Below are 20,478 nucleotides of genomic sequence, written 5' to 3'. Positions count from 1 at the left end.
AGGGTTATCTAGGTCAAAACATACATTGTGACCTGCTCAGACCTGTGCTAATAAGCAGTGTGAAGTAATAGCTATTCTCAACCTCCTGAAGAGTGACTGTTTGCATACTCTGTCTGATCTTAACTTGGAACATCTGTCTCAGTTTGTTAGTTAATGAGGAATGATAGCATTCTTCAAGTGTGATGGCCTAAGTTAATGTCAAATGCGAGTGGATGAGGAACATGATGTGAACTATTGCTGCATAGCAGGTAGTCTGTAATATATTTAAAAACATGCCCTTCAGGGTGTGTACTTAAAGATGCTACTCAAGGCTCATTGAAAATATCTTGAACCAAGCATTCACAAACAGCAAAAGAGCTAGTAAACATGTTGGGATACCACTGTAGTATGAAGGTTCATACGATTAAATACTTCCTCACAAAAAAATGTGCGCACGTGATATTCATGACATTTGAAATTTTTTGATGGATTCCTATTTCCCCAAACCCCTTTTTCCTTCTGTATCCCAACTTTCTTTTGAGAAAATAAAAATAAAATTATAAAAAATATGCATATGTAAAAGGGCTAAAAAACTTGATGTCTAGTCTTCTATGTTTGGAATTTTTATTGTATTGAGGGACATTGTCAAGTGCATTCTGAAGTCGTTTTACCATTTCATGTTATGTTGTGAGAAGTAGGGCTCATGTATGAATCATGTAAAACCAAGGGAGACCTTCCAAGTAGATACTAGATAGCAATGCTTCCTCTTTTCTTCATCCAACTAATTTAGTATCACTTCATTGGCATGTAGGACGGCTTAAATTTCAATTTGAATGCTTGTCAAGCTGCCCCCCCCCACCTGCTAACTACAGCATAATTAAATACATTTATTTGCACAAAATGTATAAACCACAAACTTTACATTCCTATAGCTGGAACATCTGTTAGCAATACAACAAAGCTTAACTAACATTCCAAGTACACTTGGAGTAAGAAGTTAGAGAGATCACAAAAAACCCAACAACCCAGATACATCACTTTTCAGGTATTCATAACACTTTGCATACTTTCTCATTAGCACCTACAATGTTCCTAAAAGATAGGCTAGGGTTATCCCCATGTTTCAGATGTGGGAATAATATTAAGACAATGAAAGCTCATCTAAGGCTGTTTGTATGTAAGGCTTGCACTGTTGCTGAGTTAACTGTGGTTAGTACCAATCATATTTGAAACTTTCTTCAAATCCCAGTGAAGTTTAACTATGGCTCAGTTTAAATATGCTGCTGGTGGGCAAGAGGAATTTACTTATGTCTCTTTGCATACACCTGATGTCATGTTTAAATTGGGATCTTAGCTGCCACATGTGCACGTGTAGCACGATAGAGATCTGTAGCCTTAGCGGCAGGGCCGGCCCGAGGTTTTTTGGCGCCCTAGGCGAAAGTAACGGGCCCCCCAGGCGAGGCTGCCTTGTGGCGCCCTCCCTCATCTTGTGTCTTCCCCCCCGCCGCCGTGTGCCTCTCCGGCGCTCAAGGCGGGTGTTAAGCGGGGCGCATCGGGCAGTGGGGGAGAGGGGGCTACAAGGCTCTTCGGAGGGCAGCCCTTCTGTTTTTTCTTCCCCCCCTGCCTGCTTCCCCCTATCTCTCCTTCCTCCCGGGGGGACCGGGACCCCCCCAGCCGCGTGCGCCCCGTCCCCTCGCTCCCCCGGGGGCGGCGCCAAGGAGACTCACTGAGGGCGGTGTGGAGGAGTCGTCCGGTCCGAGCAGGCCTGTCTCGGAGGAGGAAGCAGCAGCAGGTCTGCTCCAGCCCCCTCTATGCACCACGCACACCTACCTGAGACGCCCTGCCGCTGGGCCCTTCAGGCGGCGCCATCCGCCTCCTCCCTGCCCTGCAGGCCACCTGCGCCTCGGGACAGGCCCCGAGCGCAGCGGCGAGGGGGCGTTTCCTCCCTCCTCGCTTCCGGGGGGGGGGCTTTTGGCAGGGGGCGGGTGCAGTTTGGCACCCCAAGGGTCGGCTTACTCTAGGCAAATGCCTAGTGAGCGAGCCGGCCCTGCTTAGTGGCCATTGTGCCAATATGCTAACATATATTTCATGTGTAATGGGCTTGCATGTGTAACACTGCATGGGTAATTTCTTACCCACCAGAATCATCTTTAAACTGGGCTAAAGTTTCATGGGTGCTGCAGCATAAGTCATAGCCATTCTTAAGGCCCAGGACGGTAATTCCTGCTTTCTGCTGGAGAGGACCTGGGGCAAGCAGAAAGGTAGTGCTGCTGATGCTTCTAGTCCCTTAAGCACTATCTGCATTGGCTCTTGTTGCTGAGGTGAAATGTGAACTGAGGATTTCATGGTGCTCACATTGTATTACACACTTCCAAAATGAGTTGTATTTTATTAATTGCTCGGATAATTATCGAGCCGGAGGCAACAGCTGAGGAAATGGTCCACAATTATTAGTGCATGATCTCAATAATAGCATATATGAATTTTCTCAGACATTATAACAATTTAAATTTTAAAAAGGGGTGTTAAACATTTCTGCCCAATATGTCTTGGTCACTGGGGGGAAATGTCTTGCAGTTTTGTTCAGAAGTCATAGTACCAAATATGAATCTGATGAAAAAATGAGGTATAATTTCTCATTTCTGTGGAACAAAATTTTTAGAAATGCACAAAATGCATTGTTGGGGGACAGTACTGAATAAATTATTTATCAGCCATTAGAAGTTGCCTTCCTACTGATTTCTACTCAAGGCTTTAGTCTCCTGTCTTTAAATTTTTTTGTTAGGGTGCAAAAGCTATATAAAAATTGGAAGATTTGATTTTTTAAAATTATATTACAGTCCACGACCAGATCCAGTTCACAAAAACAAACATTATTCAGGTATACAAATATACAAGTTAAAAACTCCAGTTAAAATATAGAAATAGAAAGTTTAACAAAAAAACTAAACTAAATTATATTAAAAAGATTTTAAAAATAGATTATAAAATACATAACATAGCATCATAGGTGACCATTTTTAAAATTTAAACCACGGAATTTAAGAGGAACAAGAGCTGTATAAAGGAAACTAAATCAAGACTCAAAGGGGCAGGATTGAAATTTACTGTGCACTTTAAGAGAAAATTTACTTACAGCTGTTTAAACTTTTCCCTTTTTTATAGTTATAATTGCAAAACATACAACAGAAGTACATCTGAGTTCTGACTGAACTAAAACATTTTAAATAGCTGTTGCTCTCTCTAATGGTTTAGTTGTAGCAAAAGGGGGGCTGTTTGATTGCAGATGCAACTGAGGAATGCTTACACCCTTTGGAGCTTTTACGAAGACATCAGCTTCACTTTATACTATCTCCATTGACTTTTAACGTAAAAGGAGAGACCTAGTACTGTGGTAGTACTGGGTCCTGTTTATGAAGGGCATTGTAGTAATGCTAATACTTGGTAGCTGCTCTTAGTTTGTGTGTAGTTCAAAATGTATTCACCTTGCATTTTACAATTTTGGACTCTTGCATTTCACTTGCTCCATCCTCTTCACTCTTACTGACTCTTATTTTACAATTAACATATTTCTCCCAAACTCCTTAAAAAAGGGTAGTAGTGGTTCTGCCTCTGAGCATCCATTCTCCTTAGACATTAGAATCCCAACAAAATTCCATGGAGATCACTTCAAAGTTACACCTGTAAATTTGGATTTTGGACCGTACTGAGACCTTCTGTTGATATTAATTTTTATGCAGACCACCTTGAACATCAACATGATGAGAAGATGGGATATACATTTTTAAAATAACTCTTACCAGAATGTGGCTATAGTCTTCTAAGTACAATGTTAATGCTTTAAGCATATCTCCTTGAATCTAAACTCAGTTGCCCCTTCACTGACCCTAATATGTTTCTGTGGCTGCTCATGAAAACATTTTCTTCAGCTTTGCCATTGTTTCTAAAGAAGGGCGAACGGCAGTGAGGTGCTTTAAAATAATTCCTGTTTTTTTCAAGCATAGGGTTTTTCAGGATATAACAATTACAATTTTAAAAACCGTTATTTAAATCTGTTAAAATCAGTTATTTTAATTCAACATAGTTGTCCACGTATCCTTTAATCAGTGATGAGAAAAAGTCACCAAACTAACTTCAAAAATGGTGGGAAAGACTGGTACGAAACTCCAATCTTTTATTTGTAAATGACTAAGTGGAGAATGATTTCTTTGATAATTACACAAATTGTTATTCTAGTAGAACTGGAGTTATTAGTCTACATAATAGGAAGGCGTACAGCTCAACGATGGCAGGTGTGTGTGGGGGAACCACTCCACAGCATAAACAGAAAATGACTGTGAATTTTAAAAAAACAAACCTTAATTTGCCTTAGTTTCTTATGGGATTACTAGCCTATCTTTAGTTCATAAAAGGCTTGAAAGTCAAACATCATATATTTAGTAGTCTAAGGATGAATAGATGCAGAGTTGACTAAAGTAGTTCAGGGGCTCAATTACGAAAATATGTGGAACAATTTTGAACTTACCTGTAAATGTCTCTAAGAAGTAGGTTTCCAGATTTGTTTCGCTTACAACTTTCCCTTTGTATCTGATATTTTCCTCTTGATGTACAGAACTAGTTTCCATGGTGCTAAAAGATGGGTTTGGCAGACAGATCTGAAGAAACATCTGTATTCCCCTCACATACACACACCTGGCCTATTTGCTTGCTAGTGTGCTTCCTTTTTTCCAGTTGAGTGCAGCACAGACGATTTACTCCTTGAAGAGTGTACTTAAAATACAAGTTAGCTGTTCTCTTTGCTATAACAACGGATTCCTTTGTAAAATTCAAATTGGTAGCCTGGCTCTCTCTTTATTCCTTGAGTAAAAATATCAGTGTGTACAGCAGATTTAAGAACTATCACCTGTTGGATATTGCCACGTTTGTCAGAATGGCATGTGTTTTGGTCATACAAGAGGAAAGAATCTTTAACAACTGCTTTAACTTAGCTTTCTGGCAAGATAAGGAATGAGTCTGCTGTTGCTATTTCGGTAGGGAGTAATGGTAAAATTGCATTTAGGATTTTTAATGGAGTTTAAGCTGAGGGCAGCCAGATATGTAGAACAGTGTGATCCAACAAGCTAATGTGTTATCACCATTCACTTTCTTGTTCTGAGTTTCTGTTGCAAAGTACTTATCTCTGTCCTGTCTGTCTTAGATAACTAGCTTTGTTTAGGGCAAATCCATTAGTACTTGGCTTTGATATCCACTTTAGGCATGTGTTTTCTTTCACCATCCTAATATCTGAAGCTTTCCTGTCCAGAATCGTTTTTTCTGGCATTCCACCCCCACCCCTTTTTTTCTGGCATTTCATTCTTTTTTCTGGCATTCCACTTTTAATTTGTTTCTTCAACTTAAATTGTCAAATTATGTGTTTGTATGCTAGATTAACATTGGTCATTTTAGCTAGCAAGCAGTGTGTTCAAGCATGTTATTTTTTTCCTTTAGCTAGTCTTAGTGAAAAAATACCAGTTTTTAATGGATTTAACTAAGTGGTTAGCGTGGCAGTTAAATAGGTAGTGTACCTTGTTACCTGGGTATTTGAACCCTTCTCCCTTTTTAAATTGAAGGCTCCAGGCCTCGGTTGAAATGGCTAACATGTGCTCTACGTGAGGGCTGTACCCTTGAACTAATGAAATTTTTCTCATTGTTATTTTACAAAGATAAAATAACATCCATTGTACACTGAACTTCCACTATCAGGTACATTTAGTACTACAGAAAAAAATCTCTTACTGACTATGGATGACTGTTGTAAATGAAAACTAGGAAAAGCAACTGGTCACTCAATTTAAGAATAATAGTTGTTCGCCACAGATTAAGTTGTGGTAAAATTATGTTTGGGGCACTTTTGGTTTTGTTTAAAAGAACAAATAAAAATCTTACTGGAGAACTTGCAATGATGTGTTAAATGGGTTTCAGCTTTAAAAATGGGAATTGCAGTAAAATGAGTGATGAAAATCCAACAATGTGTGAATTAAACTATATCACTTTTTCATTTTGACTATAGGGTAATTAGGAGCACTGCAGAGTAAATAATGGCTCTGTCCTTGGATGTTAGGAAGAGAGTATCTTCAAGTTATGGCATGTCTGTTTCTAAACACAGAGCTCTTGACTTATGGGTAATCTTTGGGGCTACTTTGGTAACGTGCCTTTCATGTTAAATGGTTCTGATTGGTATCCAGGGCAACTCCTTCAGGCTCATTGCTGATAGGAAATACTGACTTATTTGATATGTTGTCAGACAGGGTTAACTTTTGGATGCAGGCCTATTTCTGCTTCAGTGGACAGCTTTGAACAATTTTGCTATCTGACTGTTGTTTATTCCATTAAGCTGTCTTTCTAGGCTGCTCTTACATTTTGCCATCTAACCGTAGCCTTTTCCTCCTTAACACTTGTTCCTCCTAGTGAGGGAACTCAGTAGAAATTGTAGGTACCTTGGATTACTGTAACACATCTGACAAAATAAATGGCTGGTACAGGATGACAGAACATGTGTGGAAATTTGGAGTAATATGAAAGGTACAGTGTTCAGGTGAAGGGGGAACTTTGCTGGCAGGAGAGGTGACAATACAAAATCTCTTTACCCTTCTCAGACTAAAGGCCTAGAACTGGGGCAGGAAAAGGCATAAATAACTTTCTGTGTCTACTGTAATTTAACATTTCTTAGAGTTCATTAATCTTGTGTTTCAACTTTTAATTTAAATATCCTTCCATATTGGTTCTTTGGTCCAAACCTGTCCTGCCTCTTCAGTTTTTGCCTCTGCTTTTTGCTGTTCCCATTTAGATGTCTGTTATAGACCCTTCTCTTGGTGATAACAGAAACTGCTTGAGCAGGACGTTTCCTTTTTCCCCTCTGCTCCCCTCCCAAATTGCTCTCAGTTGCATTCACCATTCCATGTTTCCTGGAGCATTCTCAATCTTCATTAAAAAAAATGCCTGTTTTTTTCTCTGCAATATTGTTTTTCTGCATACTACTCCCTAAATATAAGTATGCAGAAAATCCTCTCTTGTCTGTGATTAGCTTGGTTTTGTTGCTTTCCTGATTACTGAGCCTCCCACTTTACTGTTAGAAGTAGTAATAAAATAATTATGTGTTTAAAATACACATGTGGTAAGCCTCCTGTAAAAAATAATGAGGCTTTGAGGGAAGTATTGGCTTGCAACATGTTTTGCATTTTCTCCAAAAAGAAAAACATTGAAATGCTATACACTTCTGTGATTTGCCTATACCTGTTATAATCAGTGTTTGATGCCATTCTTAAAATGGTAGAATTATCATGATGGCCTTTTGATTTCTGCTGTTAAGTTTTACAATGAGAATGCAATCCACGGTTCTCATTGTGACCTTGGTGTTAAACCCTATGTTTTTAGATAGCCAAGGTCCTTAATGAAGTGGTTGGATGAGTGAAATCCTGTCGTTCTGTCTTTGGTACTTGAATACTGCTAGATATAGTGGAAGTTGCCCAAGAGTTCTGAAAGAGCTTACATGTAAATCTTATAATGCACTGCTCTATATAACATCTAAGAAAACAATTTTGACAACCTTGGAAAATCTGCCAACTGCAGAATCTATTGTATTTACTTGTTTGCGTGCTATTTGTTGGCTGTTCACACTTTGTGTGGGAGCACATTCAATATACATAAATGAAACATTTGTTCTTGAAGCAAATCTCTGCGCTATTTGAAGTCTTCTAAGTATCCAAAATTTCCCCAGGCTTATTTTAGGATAACATTCATTCTGTGAGATAAATAATTTTTAATAGTTTTGGTAGGGTTTATATAGAGAAATGTGTATGCTACATCTCCAGAGACCTGCTTGAGGCACCTTACAAAGTAAAAAAATAATACAACTTACCAGTGGTTTTCCAAGCAAGTGAAAAATGTATTTACTGAGATAGAGAATCTGACCTATTTTTGGAGATGTGTTTTTTTGAGGCCCTAATTATGGAAAGCCTGTAAGTGAATTTACTGATTTATCCTAATAACATTGTAATTCTCTCTAGTAATAAAGTAACAGTTAAATGCCTGTCAGTGTGACAGTGAAACGAAACCATCCACAAACGTGGTTTCTGTATACCCAAGCTTCCCCAGGTATGCAGAAAAATATTCATTTTTAAGTTAGAAATGAGATACCTTCCCAAATGGTCTGACAATTGCTGAACATTCTAATTGATATCCAGAAGCTATTGTATCTTGAGATGAGTTAACGTTTTTTCTTTAAAAGGCAGATGGGAGGCAGTTGGTTGCTGAATCCCAACTTGCTTATGGTGTCAACAATACTGAAACTTGGTTTACAAGCATCTGAATCCTAACTTTCCCCTCCCTGTAGTCCAAAATGCCATAAGGGTTCTGATCCTTTTGAACCTAAAAGAGCTAAGGTTTTATTATTGTGTGTGTGTGTGTGTAAAAAGATCTTATCTAGATTATGCAAAAAAAAAAGCACTCCCTTGGTCAGTCAGAGTTGTAAAGTTCTATGTGCTTGGCTTCACTAGTGCCCCATGGGTGGGAAGAATGGCAGTAGAAAAGCAGCTCCTTTTTTTTTTTTTGCTGAGGCGGAAGAATTAGATCTTTGAATAAAGGCATACTAATAAGAATATAGTACTATGGGTGGTAATGGAATTGCAAATAAATAATTTCCCCATTAATTCAAATGTGGATCGTGCCCTTAAAATGACGATTAATTTTGAATCTAGTGTACCAATAAGAACTAGATATTCAAAAGAAGAGTTGTAATGTTCATTCACAACCTTGAATAGCAAATATTTGTTTTATTATTTAATGAATATTGAGAATATCATAGTGATATTACTTTTCTTGAAGAAATGGTGGTAAGAGATCAATCAATGTCAAGTTTGTTGTGAAGGTCTGTGACTAGATTATGTTGTTGTTGTTGTTTTTTAAAAAAACACCTACCCTGTTTCCCTGAAAATAAGACCTACCGCAAAAATAAGCCCTAGCAGGATTTCTATGCATTTGTGGTATAAGCCCTAGTGTGTCTTCTTGAGAAAAAATAAATATAAGACAGTGTCTTATTTTCGGGGAAACACGGTATCATGGCTCCTGAGCAATAAATGCAGTGATTCATAGTTTTAGTATGTTTATCAATGGACTGAAGTTGTTGAGTGGCACTGTATTTTTCTTTAATGTTCTATACTGTCTTAAGTACATGTGTTATCTTTTACTTCTGATTAACCTGTCAACTGTGGAAGCTTTGGGTATGCAACTTTTTTACGCTTGAAGATTCAAGTTTTGCTTGGAAAAATGTTTTGTTTTTAATGTGGCTAATTTGTATTAAACAATACTAGCAAGTGTAATTCCTTAAGCAAATATTTGTTTTATTATCTACTGTTATTGCTTTCATGAGTATTTGGACTTTCATGGTAATATTTCTTTTTATTGGAGAAATTATGGTGAGATATCAATTAGTAACTTAAGCAACCTGCTTTCTTTTGGTTTTTACTTGGAATTCTTTTATATAATTTTATGGTGACCTTTTAAAAATATTTTTTCTAGTGTCAATTTACAGTATCTGGTTCTATGATAAGAATGACTGTCATCGAATAGCAAAACTCATGGCTAAGTAAGTACAAGCTTCAGTATTGCTTGCCTGGTTTTATAGTACTGGTGGTGAAACTGTGCATACTTGCTATCAATCACATTTCTGTCACATTATATAATGCCATTTTTTGCAATACTGCCTTGTTTTCAGATTTCCTTAATTCTGTATTTAGAACAAGCACCACTTAACAATGAGATCTCATTTTATGAAAGTCCACGCAGAACATTTGTGTTCCCTCACAGGCAGGTCAGAAATCAAGACTTAATCATAGATCCAAAAACTTTTTATTCCAGAATAAGTGTTCATGGGTGAAAGTTCACTTCATGAAATGCATAAAGTGTTTATCCAATATACGTATACTAAAAGCTGTAAGCAGCAGTTGTGATGGTGCAGGGCAATGTTAGAAAACAGGCCAGTGTAAAACAAGATCCAGTCACAATTTGAGTGGGTGAGGACCACTCACAAGTGTAGATAGATAGGCAAAGTAGGTTATGAAATATGGGTAATATGGAAAATGCAGGGTGAAATTCAAACAATATTATCACAGGACCTAATAACATTAGCTGTACCATCTTGGTCTCATTCTCCAATGTAATACCTGCCTATTGTGTGTCAACGATGCCTTTCTACTCTCTACTTTGGATAAACAGTAAATCCCTACGCAAACCAAAGAACAGACATAAATCTGACATTAAAAATTACAGTGTTCAGAAGCAAATGAAGATTTTAATCTTCCAAGTCATTCTGTTGTTGATCTGTAGGTGATCAGTGACTCTTAGAAGAACTTCAAGTGGAGAATCCCAACTTGAAATTGCTGAATCCTAAAGCTTAATACTATATCCCCACCCTACCCTGGTGTGAACAAGAACTGCTCGCTGTAGGTGTTGATAGCATATTCTCTCCATTACAGATGTTAGTTGGTTATGCTACAAGTATATATATTTCTAATTGGGTCTGCTTATCATATTCTACCCTATACTTTCTTAGATTAGACCTGATTTTGTTTGTACTACTACTACTACAGTTGGGAGTGGTCTTCACTCTCACTGGATTGATTACTTTTTTATTGGATCTTGCTTTAAACCCTTTGTAACATTTCTCCCCTCACAGTCTTTTTGTAGTTTGCAGCTTTTGGTATAAATATGTCTGCCTAATAAATGATCACTTCATGCATCTGATGAAATGAGCTCTGACTTATTAAAGCCTTTCAAATGTAAACTAAATTTCTGGCAGATCCTGTGCCTTGCTTCTGCTTCTTTGTCCATTTGCAGAGGTAATCCTCTGGTGTTGGACAGTTCCAGCTCATTAAAAAAACATAGTCTTCTATGAACAGAAGCACCTAGTATTGGAGTAAATGGGCTGCACAGTGGAGAACCACTTCTGCCATGGAAAACAGCGCTGTAGAAGTAAACAAGTAAAATGAGCAGCAGGCTTAACCATCTACTGCAAAACTCCAGAAACATGATAGGCCAGTACACAGGCAATGCTCCTGATTCCATAATCAGCTTCAACTATGGTTTCAGGTTTTGGTTAACTGCAAACTCTGGTTCAGATCAACAGACAAAGGCAGCATTTAAACATGAACAAACTGCCTGCTGTTTTGTTCTTATATGAATACTACATCTGATAATCCATAACATATGAAAATTTATATCTTGGTTAACGGGGTGGTGGTGTTAAAACTAACTGGTTAATACATACACCTGCATTCATATGTCATGGGTAACTAGAGTTAGTTTAAACTGTGGTTGACTGTGCAAGAAGGTAGGAAAGAGGAGCTGTGAATTACCATCTATCGCGAGATGAGAGAGAAGGAAGGCAGCATGGTATAGCTCCATCTTGCCAGACCTTTGAAGCTAAGCAGGGTTGGTACTTGGATGGGAGACCACAAAGGAAGACTACAGAGGAAGACAATGGCAAACCACCTCTGCTTCTCACTTGCCTCGAAAGCCCCTTGCTGCAGTCAGCTATGATTTGACTGCACTTTATACACACAATGAGATAAGAACCCTGTGTCCCTATTCAGTCCTGGGGGGGGATCCATTTTGAACTTGTGAATGAACTCAAGTTCAGTAATCTCCTGTTCCTCGCTGAGCTTGAGTTCATTTACAAGTTTAGAACAATGAACACCCCCCCCCCCGGGCTGAATAGTGACATATAAGATCCTTATTTCACTACTGATGCTAATTTTCTGCCTCCAGGGGTTTCCTCTCTGCTCTAAACAAATTAATTACTATGTGTATTGTATCCTGAATTCCTTCTCTGCAATACCCCTCCCACCTTCTGACTGGGATATAAGGACAGAGATCTCTGTTCCAACTCATATCTGACAAAAGGAGTTTTGACTCTAAAAAGCTTATACCCCCAAAATCCTATTGATCTCTAAGGTGTTATGGGACTTGAATCTATCTGTTCCACTGTAGACCAACATGGCTACCTTCTGAAACTGTATCACAAGGAGTTCATTTGTCCCAGCATCCTTGGAAAAAGAGCTGTGGAGTGATTGACATCTTCTGTGATTGTTATGATAGCGCCTTTTGGTTTTCCCGTGAGCTATTAGTTATATAGCCTGATACTTATGGAGTTATGTTTTCTGCTTTGGAACGCAGCATTCGTCAAGCACGTATTCAGATTTTTAATTTGAATAGAGTGTTCCTGTATATAACTTCATGCATAATAAAGTTACAAATCATGTACAGTGTTTTCTCCTCTGTTATAGAGTGGTACAGGAAGAAGCTCGGAGATCACAGGACAGAAAAAGCCCAAGCAGAACTAATGGTTGCAGTGAAAACAGGTCAATTGATATCCTAGAGATGCTTAGCAAAGCCAAGGTTGAATATGACCGGGTAAGGAAAGGGAGTGTGTAGTTGTTCTTTTTTTATTATTATTAATTAATTGCACTAGAAATTGTTTCCAATTGATTCCAAGTACAGCCAGATCAGGTTCTTACTGCATATTTATTCCTTTATAACTGTATCGTACATCCTCAGTCATGTCTTGCTTGAGGGATTCATTCTTTCTCATATAAACCACTTTTTTCTAACTGTAGCATTTGCAAATTGGGCTGTAGTGTCCAGTTTCCCTGTCAATAGATAAAACATTTTCCTCCATGTACCATACTACATAAAGCAGAAATAGGCTTCTGCAAAGTAATTTTTATTTGCGATCTTTAAAATAAATCAGTGCGCATGGACACCTTTTGCTCTTGTGCTACAAGTATACTTGTACAAACTTGGTTAAACTTCAGGTAAGTTAGGAAAAATGTTTCAAATTCTCAGTTTTTAAGTACTCCCAAGTAACTGTAGGCTCAGTGTTAGTCTCCAGAGAATCTTCTTATGAGTTCCTACACTACAAAGCAATCTGTTTTCTTTCTCCTTCCCCAGACTCACTGAGTGAAATAGAATGAGCAGTGAATCATCATAGGCCATGCATCACAATCTTAGAATGCTTCGGGGGATGTTGAATCATGAGGCTAAAGGCTTTCAGCTTCCCCAGAACAATAATTTTAGGCACACTGAAGTCTATCCAAGCTAGAATTACTTGCATTCATTAAAGAAAACTAAAGAACCGCCAAAGATTATTTTTAAGAATAACATAATAATGTCAAGTTCAGACTAACACAGATAGTACCCTAATGGCAGTGGCTGAAAAACTGCAAGGAGAAACGATGAGAGAATCTTTTGGCAGTTTGTTGTTATTTTGGAGGGAACAATACCTTATCTGACAGATATGTAAGTGTATTTTCCCTCAGTATTTTATGTTTGATAGGAATTCCTCCATTCTACCTTTTCATAACCTTATTTTGGACTGTAATTTATTCTGTATAATACAAAGTTCCCAAAAGTTCCTTTTAGTACAGCATGCTGGGCACAAATCCAGCAGTTCAGTGTTTTCCCCATTACTACCCAGGTTCTCAAAAGCGAAGACAATCCCCCCCCCCCTCCCCCCGGATATACTCAGGATAAAGATCAGCTCCTTCAAGATATCAGGCATAGTTAGTCCCATTCCTGATAGCGCAAACAATTTTTGTTTTCACTACTCCTCCTGAAAGTAGAAATGGTGGGTGAGAGAAAGGAACTGGAATTTGGCAAGGAGAAGGGAAGAAATTAGAGTTCCTGTGAAAAAAAGTGGAAGTTTAGAAAGGACCCTTGACTTTAAAAGGGCTGAGAGATGTTAAATGCACAGGTGTTCCTCTTGAAAGTTTGGCAGTTGAATAACAAATCCACATTTAGAAATCTGACCCTCCTGTAAAGTTGTCAAAAACGTTTCTGTTTAAATCAGTGCGGTCCTCTTCCCCTCTCTGTAGAAGCCTAATAAAGAGATAGGACAGGTTGAATTACAACAACTGATTCAAAAGTGTACACCACCCTGTAAGCTCAGAGCACCTTTTATCTATTATGCCACTTGGAGGGTCTGATTGCAGGCCCAGGGCTTAGTGAAGAGAGGTCGTGCACAACGTAACAAATTATACCACATCGACTTTTGGAATAAAATGAGCCACAACTTTTATTGATTACAGACCATGAAGCATTGGCGACGCATGGGGGTGGATCCAAACATAGAGCATCTCACGTGCTGCTTGATAACACGCCCCTCAGCCTGCCTGCTAGGGAAAACCCAAGAGTAACAAATCTATGTATTTATTATTTTGATTTATATCCTGCCCTTCTCGCAAGCGGGCTCAGGGCGGCTCACAACAATAAATTGATACAATCTTAAAATAAGTCAAGCAGACAATAAATAACAATTTAAAATTAATACAGTAAAACCAATTAAAAACATTTAAAGTGGGCAGTGCAGTATATTCAGTTTCAACTCCTACAGCTGGGAAATGAGTGGCCAGGGCTGAGCAATAATAGGGAGGCCAGCTGGTAGATGTCCGCTGCCTCGATCAAAAGCCTGACGAAACAGCTCCATTTTGCAAGCCCTGCGAAAATGTAACAGGTCTCACAGGGCCCTGATCTCGATCAGAAGAATGTTCCACCAGACTGGGGCTAGGGCCAAAAAAGTGCTGGCCCTGGTGAGGCTAGGCAGGCATCTTTTGAGCCAGGGACAACCAGCAGATGGCTATCCACAAAGTGTAAGGCTCTTTGGGGCACCTATGGGGAGAGACAGTCCCACAAATATGTCGGTCCCAGGCTGCATAAAGCTTTAAAGGTCAACACCAGCACCTTGAAATGGATCTGGTACTCAATTGGTAGAAGAAGAGATTGGATTTATACCCTGCCCTTCATTCAGAGTCTCAGAGTGGCTTACAAACTCTTTTCCCTTCCCCTCCCCACAACAGACACCCTGTGAAGTAGGTGGGGCTGAGAGAGCTCTTTCAAGAACAGCTCTGACAGAACTATGGCAGCTGCAAGTGGAGGGCTGGAGTATCAAACCCAGTTCTCCCAGATTAGAGTCTGCTCACTTAACCACTACATCAAACCGGTAGCTAGTGCAATTGGCAGAGTATGGAGATGTTAAACAACATTGGTGAGAGGATCACCCCCTGCGGTACTCTACATTCTAGTGGGTTTTGCGGGGAGACCGTCTCACCTAGCGCCACCCTCTGTCCCTGGACCATGGAGAAAGGAGGAAAACCACTGTAAGGCAGTTTCCTAAACTACTATGTCAGTGAGGCAGTGGGCCATAAGATCATAATTGACTGTGTCAGATGCTGCTGTTAGAGCTAATAACAGCAGTGCCAACCCACCTCGATCCAGATGTCTCTGGAAGTCATCTGTGAGGGCAACCGGCACCATCTTCGTCCCATGGCCAAGGTGGAAACTGAACTGGAAAGGATCAAGAATGGAGGCATCATCCAATAAAACCTGAAGCTGCTCTGCCACCACCCTCTCATCTACCTTACCCAGAAACTATAGATTTGAAACTGGGCAGTAGTTGGCTAAGACCATGGGGTCTAATGATTTTTTTTAAAGTTACCACCGCCTCCTTCAATCCCACTGGGAATGTCCTCAAAGAAAGGGACAAATTTATAATTTCTCCCAGGGGGACCCAAATACCATCCCCACAGGCTTTGACTAGCCAGGATGGACAGGGGTCAAGGGGGCAAATGGTAGGCTTATCAACTTCCTTTTGTGAGAGCCAGCTAAAATGGTCCAAGACTGGACCTGAAGATGGACAAGGGGCTTCCAGTTCCCTTACTGCATCAATTGTGGTCAGAAGATCTTGGCAGAGCGACAAGACTTTATCTGTGAAATAGCTTGCGAATGCCTCACAGCCAGGGACAACCAGCAGATGGCTATCCCTACTATTTTGTTTGCCTTGCAGCAATGTAGTTAATGAGCAAATGGTTCTCAATAGTTGGGTCGGGCGCAAGTTTGCAGACGCAATGGTAGTCACACAGAACACTTTCTTAGTGGTCTTCACTGCCATATCATAGGCTTTCATAAATGTGCTATAAGATGTTCTTTCTGCTTCCTCATGGGGAGAAAGGGAATAAGTGGTATCGCAAGGGCGGTAGCCACTGAGTGGTACCATTTGTCACCCTGGGGGTGAGCTTGCACACAGCCCCTGAGTTGGGCATACCGTGTGATGGCTCAAACCCCGAGACCCCATAAGGGAGTCCCCAAACGGGGGAGGTGTGCACATAGGCCCATCTCCCCAAAAGGATCTGCCCAGATGTGCAAAACTGCCACAGAACAAATGAAGGAGAGAGCCCTTCCAGCCTGCAGCCAACAAAGCAGGGCATCCTGTTTGCTGAACAGCGAAACACCCATTCCCCATTCAAAGAGGTGAACTTCCTTCCTATATAAGGCCTCCTGTCTAAAATAATTTTTGAATGCTTAATGATGGAGCTGCCCAAAGCCGTAGTGACTTTTCTCGTGCATTTGCAGACCTTCTTGCCAAATCCACTTTTCCTGGTGGCTCTGTATTCCTGACGCTCCAACAGCTCCAACCAGAATGACACGGTATGAGGAATTCTCGCTGTGAGAATCCTGAGATTTTATGTTACGGCCAGACGTAATTCGGACCCCTTTGTAGCTGATAGATCATTTTCCCCTAGCTGAATAATTAAAGCATCAGGCAGACCATGGCAAAACCGAACTGAGACACCATCTGTAACAGGGGGGCCAATACATTGTCCTTCGGCCAAACCAGGTAACTTGAAGATGCATGTCGAGGCCTGGTGACTCCTCCCAGCAAGAGGAGGCCATGTACCACCCAGCCCAATAAACAATACTGTGCCAGACGATCCATACCGTTCTGAACGAACCTGTGCAAACTGAGATAAAACATCCATTAGATGAACTGAGAACGGATATAAGAATGAAAGGCAACAGAGTACCAGCAGCCAATGGATTGGATTTTAGTGGACAGGACCCCCAGTTTGGAAGCAGTAGTGGCTGTGCTGATATGAAAAGAGTGGGTGCCAAATTCAGAAGGGGAGAGGCCCACACTTGTTAAACATTTGTGCAAAATGCTGGCGAACTGATGTCTAGATAGGCAGGAACTGTTGGCATGAATGAAAAATACGCCAGAAACAGGCAGCCAGATAGAAATAAATTTACTGATGCTTTGAACTGCACAAGGGATGCCAGAAGGGGCCTGAATCAAAGAAATCAAGGTTCCTTTGCCCTGTTGGTCAGTCTTGGAGCAACGCAGTATTATGTGGAGTTTGTTACCAACAATACTTATGTTCTTGAATGAAATGGGGGGGATTATCATGACTGCGCTGAGAAGGGGCACATATTTCCCTGGAGCAAAAAGCACCAAAAAAGGCCAGCATAAAAGCTGCTTTTAACAAAGTGACTTTGTTAGACAACCAACATATTTGCAGTAGTATTCTTATGATATCACAAAGTAATTTGTTGTAATGAGTCTGTGGAAATCGGGCTGAGGGAGTAGCCCTCTTCCATCGTTCTAATGCTTCCCTGACAATAAAGGAGTTACAAGGATCTGGAACACACACACACACACACACCCAGCCTTGCTAAAAAATAATATTGCTGCTAAATGAATACCCACAGTCCTGGGTGACAAGCTGTGACTCCTCTGGTGCGCCAAGTAGATCAACACCTGATGTTCTGAACTAGGGAGCAAACTGCTAGCCTTGGTAGACTCACAAAAAGTGTGGAAAGCTCCAAATGCATGAAAGTAGGACCTGTGTGTGGAAGGGGCAATAGATTGAAGTACTTCTTGCCAAAGCATGAGTTCCCAAGGTTCCAGAGTGCGTTGGGGGCCAGGTTCTGGAACCTCTCCTCCTAAAACTAAGATAACACGTCTGCAGTGCCATTACTGGTACCTGCAACAAATTTTGCTGAGAAAGAAATGTTACTAGTGAGGCAGGTGAGAACAGATTTACATATTAGGCATATAACCAGCTCAGAGTGAGAGGACTGGTGATTAATAATGCTCACCACTGCTTGATTGTCACACCAAAATGTGATTCATTTATTTTTAAAATGTGCACCCCAGATGACTACGGCTACCACAATAGGAAATAACTCCAAAAATGTAAGGTCTTTCAAAAGATTCCTGCCAACGAGTAGACCAGCACTGAGCACACCAATGGCCAGAAAAATAGACTCCAAAACCAAGGCTCCTGGCTGCATCGGAGTGGACATGGAGGGTATCACCCATAACATAGTTGGACTGCCAGAGAACTACACCATTGAATATTTCAAGGGACTGAAGCCAGACATTAAGATCTGCTTGGTAACTCTAATGTGATGGTGAGGCACAGAAATACCAGCTGTGGCTTGAGCCAGATGTGCGCAAAAAGCCCTGCCAGGTGCCACTACCTTACATGCAGATTGAGATGCCCCAATAGTAATGGCATCTCCTTGAGGGTGCATTTTTTTTGCAACCATCATCCCTGTCAGTAAAGACCACAGGGCAGAAAGCTTATCAGAAAAGTGCAACATGCTCAGTTTAGACCCCAACAATATGCCCAGGTATGTGAGTTGAGTAGTAGGACACTCAATTTAACCATCAGCAGTAGGAACCCCCAATTCAGTCACCAAAGTTTGGAAAGTGGCTAATCAATAGGCACAATCTGGGGCACCAGATGGGCCAACAAACAGAAAATCATCCAAGTAATGGGTCACTAGAGGGCTATTAGAATGGCCCCTTACTATAAACTCCAAAAACGAACGAAAGGCTTCAAAGGTGTAGTGCAAGCCATGGAGCAACCCATGGGCATCGCTTTGTCCACGTACCACAGGCTGTTTAGCTTGAAACCCAGGAAGCAAAAATCTGAGGAATGAACAAGAAGTAGGCAAAATGCAGACTAAATGTCTCATTTCTCCATGAGAGTCCCAGGGGCATGGGATTGAACCAAACAAACCGCATGGTCAAAAGATGCATACTTGACTGAAAAGAACTCAGGTGAAATAGCATCATTAACAAATGAACCCTTAGGAGGATAGGAAAGATGATGTATGAGTCAGAATTCACCAGAGGCCCTGTGGTTAGGGATAGGTGGTGCTGTAAAGGGGCCCACAACCCTGCCCTCAGTACATTCCTTTGCAACCTTTTTTTCTGACTATTTCTGGAAGATCCCTGGCGGATTTAAGGTTTCTACATTCTGTAGGTACTCATGGACCCAAAAAGGGGATATGAAACCTTGAAGCCAAAGCCATTGTGTAAAAAGGCCATTGTTTTCTTATTTGGATATGATGCCAACAAAGCCTCTAAAGCCTGCAATGAGATTGGGCTTCTACACTAGAAGTATTGTTTTGAATTGTTGGAAGCATTGGAAGTACCCAATCATGCTTCCTTCTTCCTGCTGGAATTGGAAGAGGGGACTGGGGACCTCGAAAGGGCTGAGACCCGTTACGAGAGCAGGAAAGCCTGGGTCAAAGCAGGCATCACAGTTCTGCTCAAAGCCTCATTGTATTCTATAGCCACCGTTTTGTTGGCCATGGTGCGAGCCTTCAAAACACTGGACATGTGGTTAACCAGGTGCCAGCCATGCTCAGGGTATGCTGAAAGCTAGCCCCTTATAAATACTGCATAACAAGACATCCAGTTTATAAAATTGCATTCTACAGCCAACCTGGAATTGCTTTTTTCAAAACAGGGCCCACGCATACCCTCATCCCAGTTAGGCTTTAATAACAAAAAGATGTCCACATGATACCCATGCAAAATATGCTCCTGTATTTTTCTAGGCAAATGAATGCCCAGGGGGTCTTTTGCATTGTTAAAGGCCAGAGAAGCCCTGTTAGCATCTGGCAGTTCAGATCCCCATACCATTCCAGGCCCAAAGTGGTAAACTGGGTATATGTGCTCCTTTCCCCTAGTAATCCCCTGTAGCATGGGCAGAATCCTTGTTCGAGGAAGAGTCACCTGATCCCGAGTTGATGTTCCCTTGTGGCTCGAGACTTGTGCCATCTGGTACACCTCTTTTTGCGTAAGGGATGTCTCTGGACTTCCTCTTCCCTGGAATCACTTAAAGAGATGGACTCCGCTGGGGAATACTGCCTCTTAGCTCTGCTCCCATGTGCAGGTGTTGTCTGCACTGCTGATGTGAACTGCCTGTCCATTTAATTGAAGCACTCTTTATTTCTTTATTTATTAGTATTTTTACCCCGCCCTTCTCGCGAGCGGGGGGCTCAAGTATCTGAGCAATTCCCAGCAGGATGGCTGAATTATCAACTGCTGCGGTTACAGCAGGGGTTTTGCCAGAGGGGGAGCCTTTTGAAGTATTGCTGCGCCCAGACCTTGCAGGCACCTGGGGTAATTTTTTTGTTGCCAGCCATGGCCGAAGAAGGGCCAGGCTTTGTAGGGGGCAGGTCCCTAGCCAACTGATGGCCATGCGTTTGCCTTTTCCGCAGGGGGCACCCAACCCTTAGACATCCTGGGTTTGCTAATGGAAGCAGAGTGCTTAGACGGCATCTCGTGAAATGAATATGCCACAAGCTTCCAATAAACTAAAAGGTTTTTAAAAA

General features: G+C 40.9%; 1 protein-coding gene across 1 annotated transcript in view; it reads left to right on the top strand.

Moving 5' to 3' along the window:
• Positions 1 to 20,478, top strand: part of DCP1A (decapping mRNA 1A) — a 41,487-nt gene that overhangs the window by 9,453 nt on the left and 11,556 nt on the right. Inside the window, exons 4-5 of the mRNA XM_015428849.1 lie at positions 9,535 to 9,601; positions 12,300 to 12,426. Of these exons, the coding sequence (XP_015284335.1) occupies positions 9,535 to 9,601; positions 12,300 to 12,426 (194 nt within the window). The remainder of the gene's footprint in view (positions 1 to 9,534; positions 9,602 to 12,299; positions 12,427 to 20,478) is intronic.

Source organism: Gekko japonicus, unplaced genomic scaffold, assembly GCF_001447785.1.
Source record: "Gekko japonicus isolate JY-2015 unplaced genomic scaffold, Gekko_japonicus_V1.1 scaffold773, whole genome shotgun sequence".
NCBI lineage: Eukaryota > Metazoa > Chordata > Lepidosauria > Squamata > Gekkonidae > Gekko > Gekko japonicus.
This window is presented reverse-complemented; position numbering and strand designations above follow the sequence as displayed.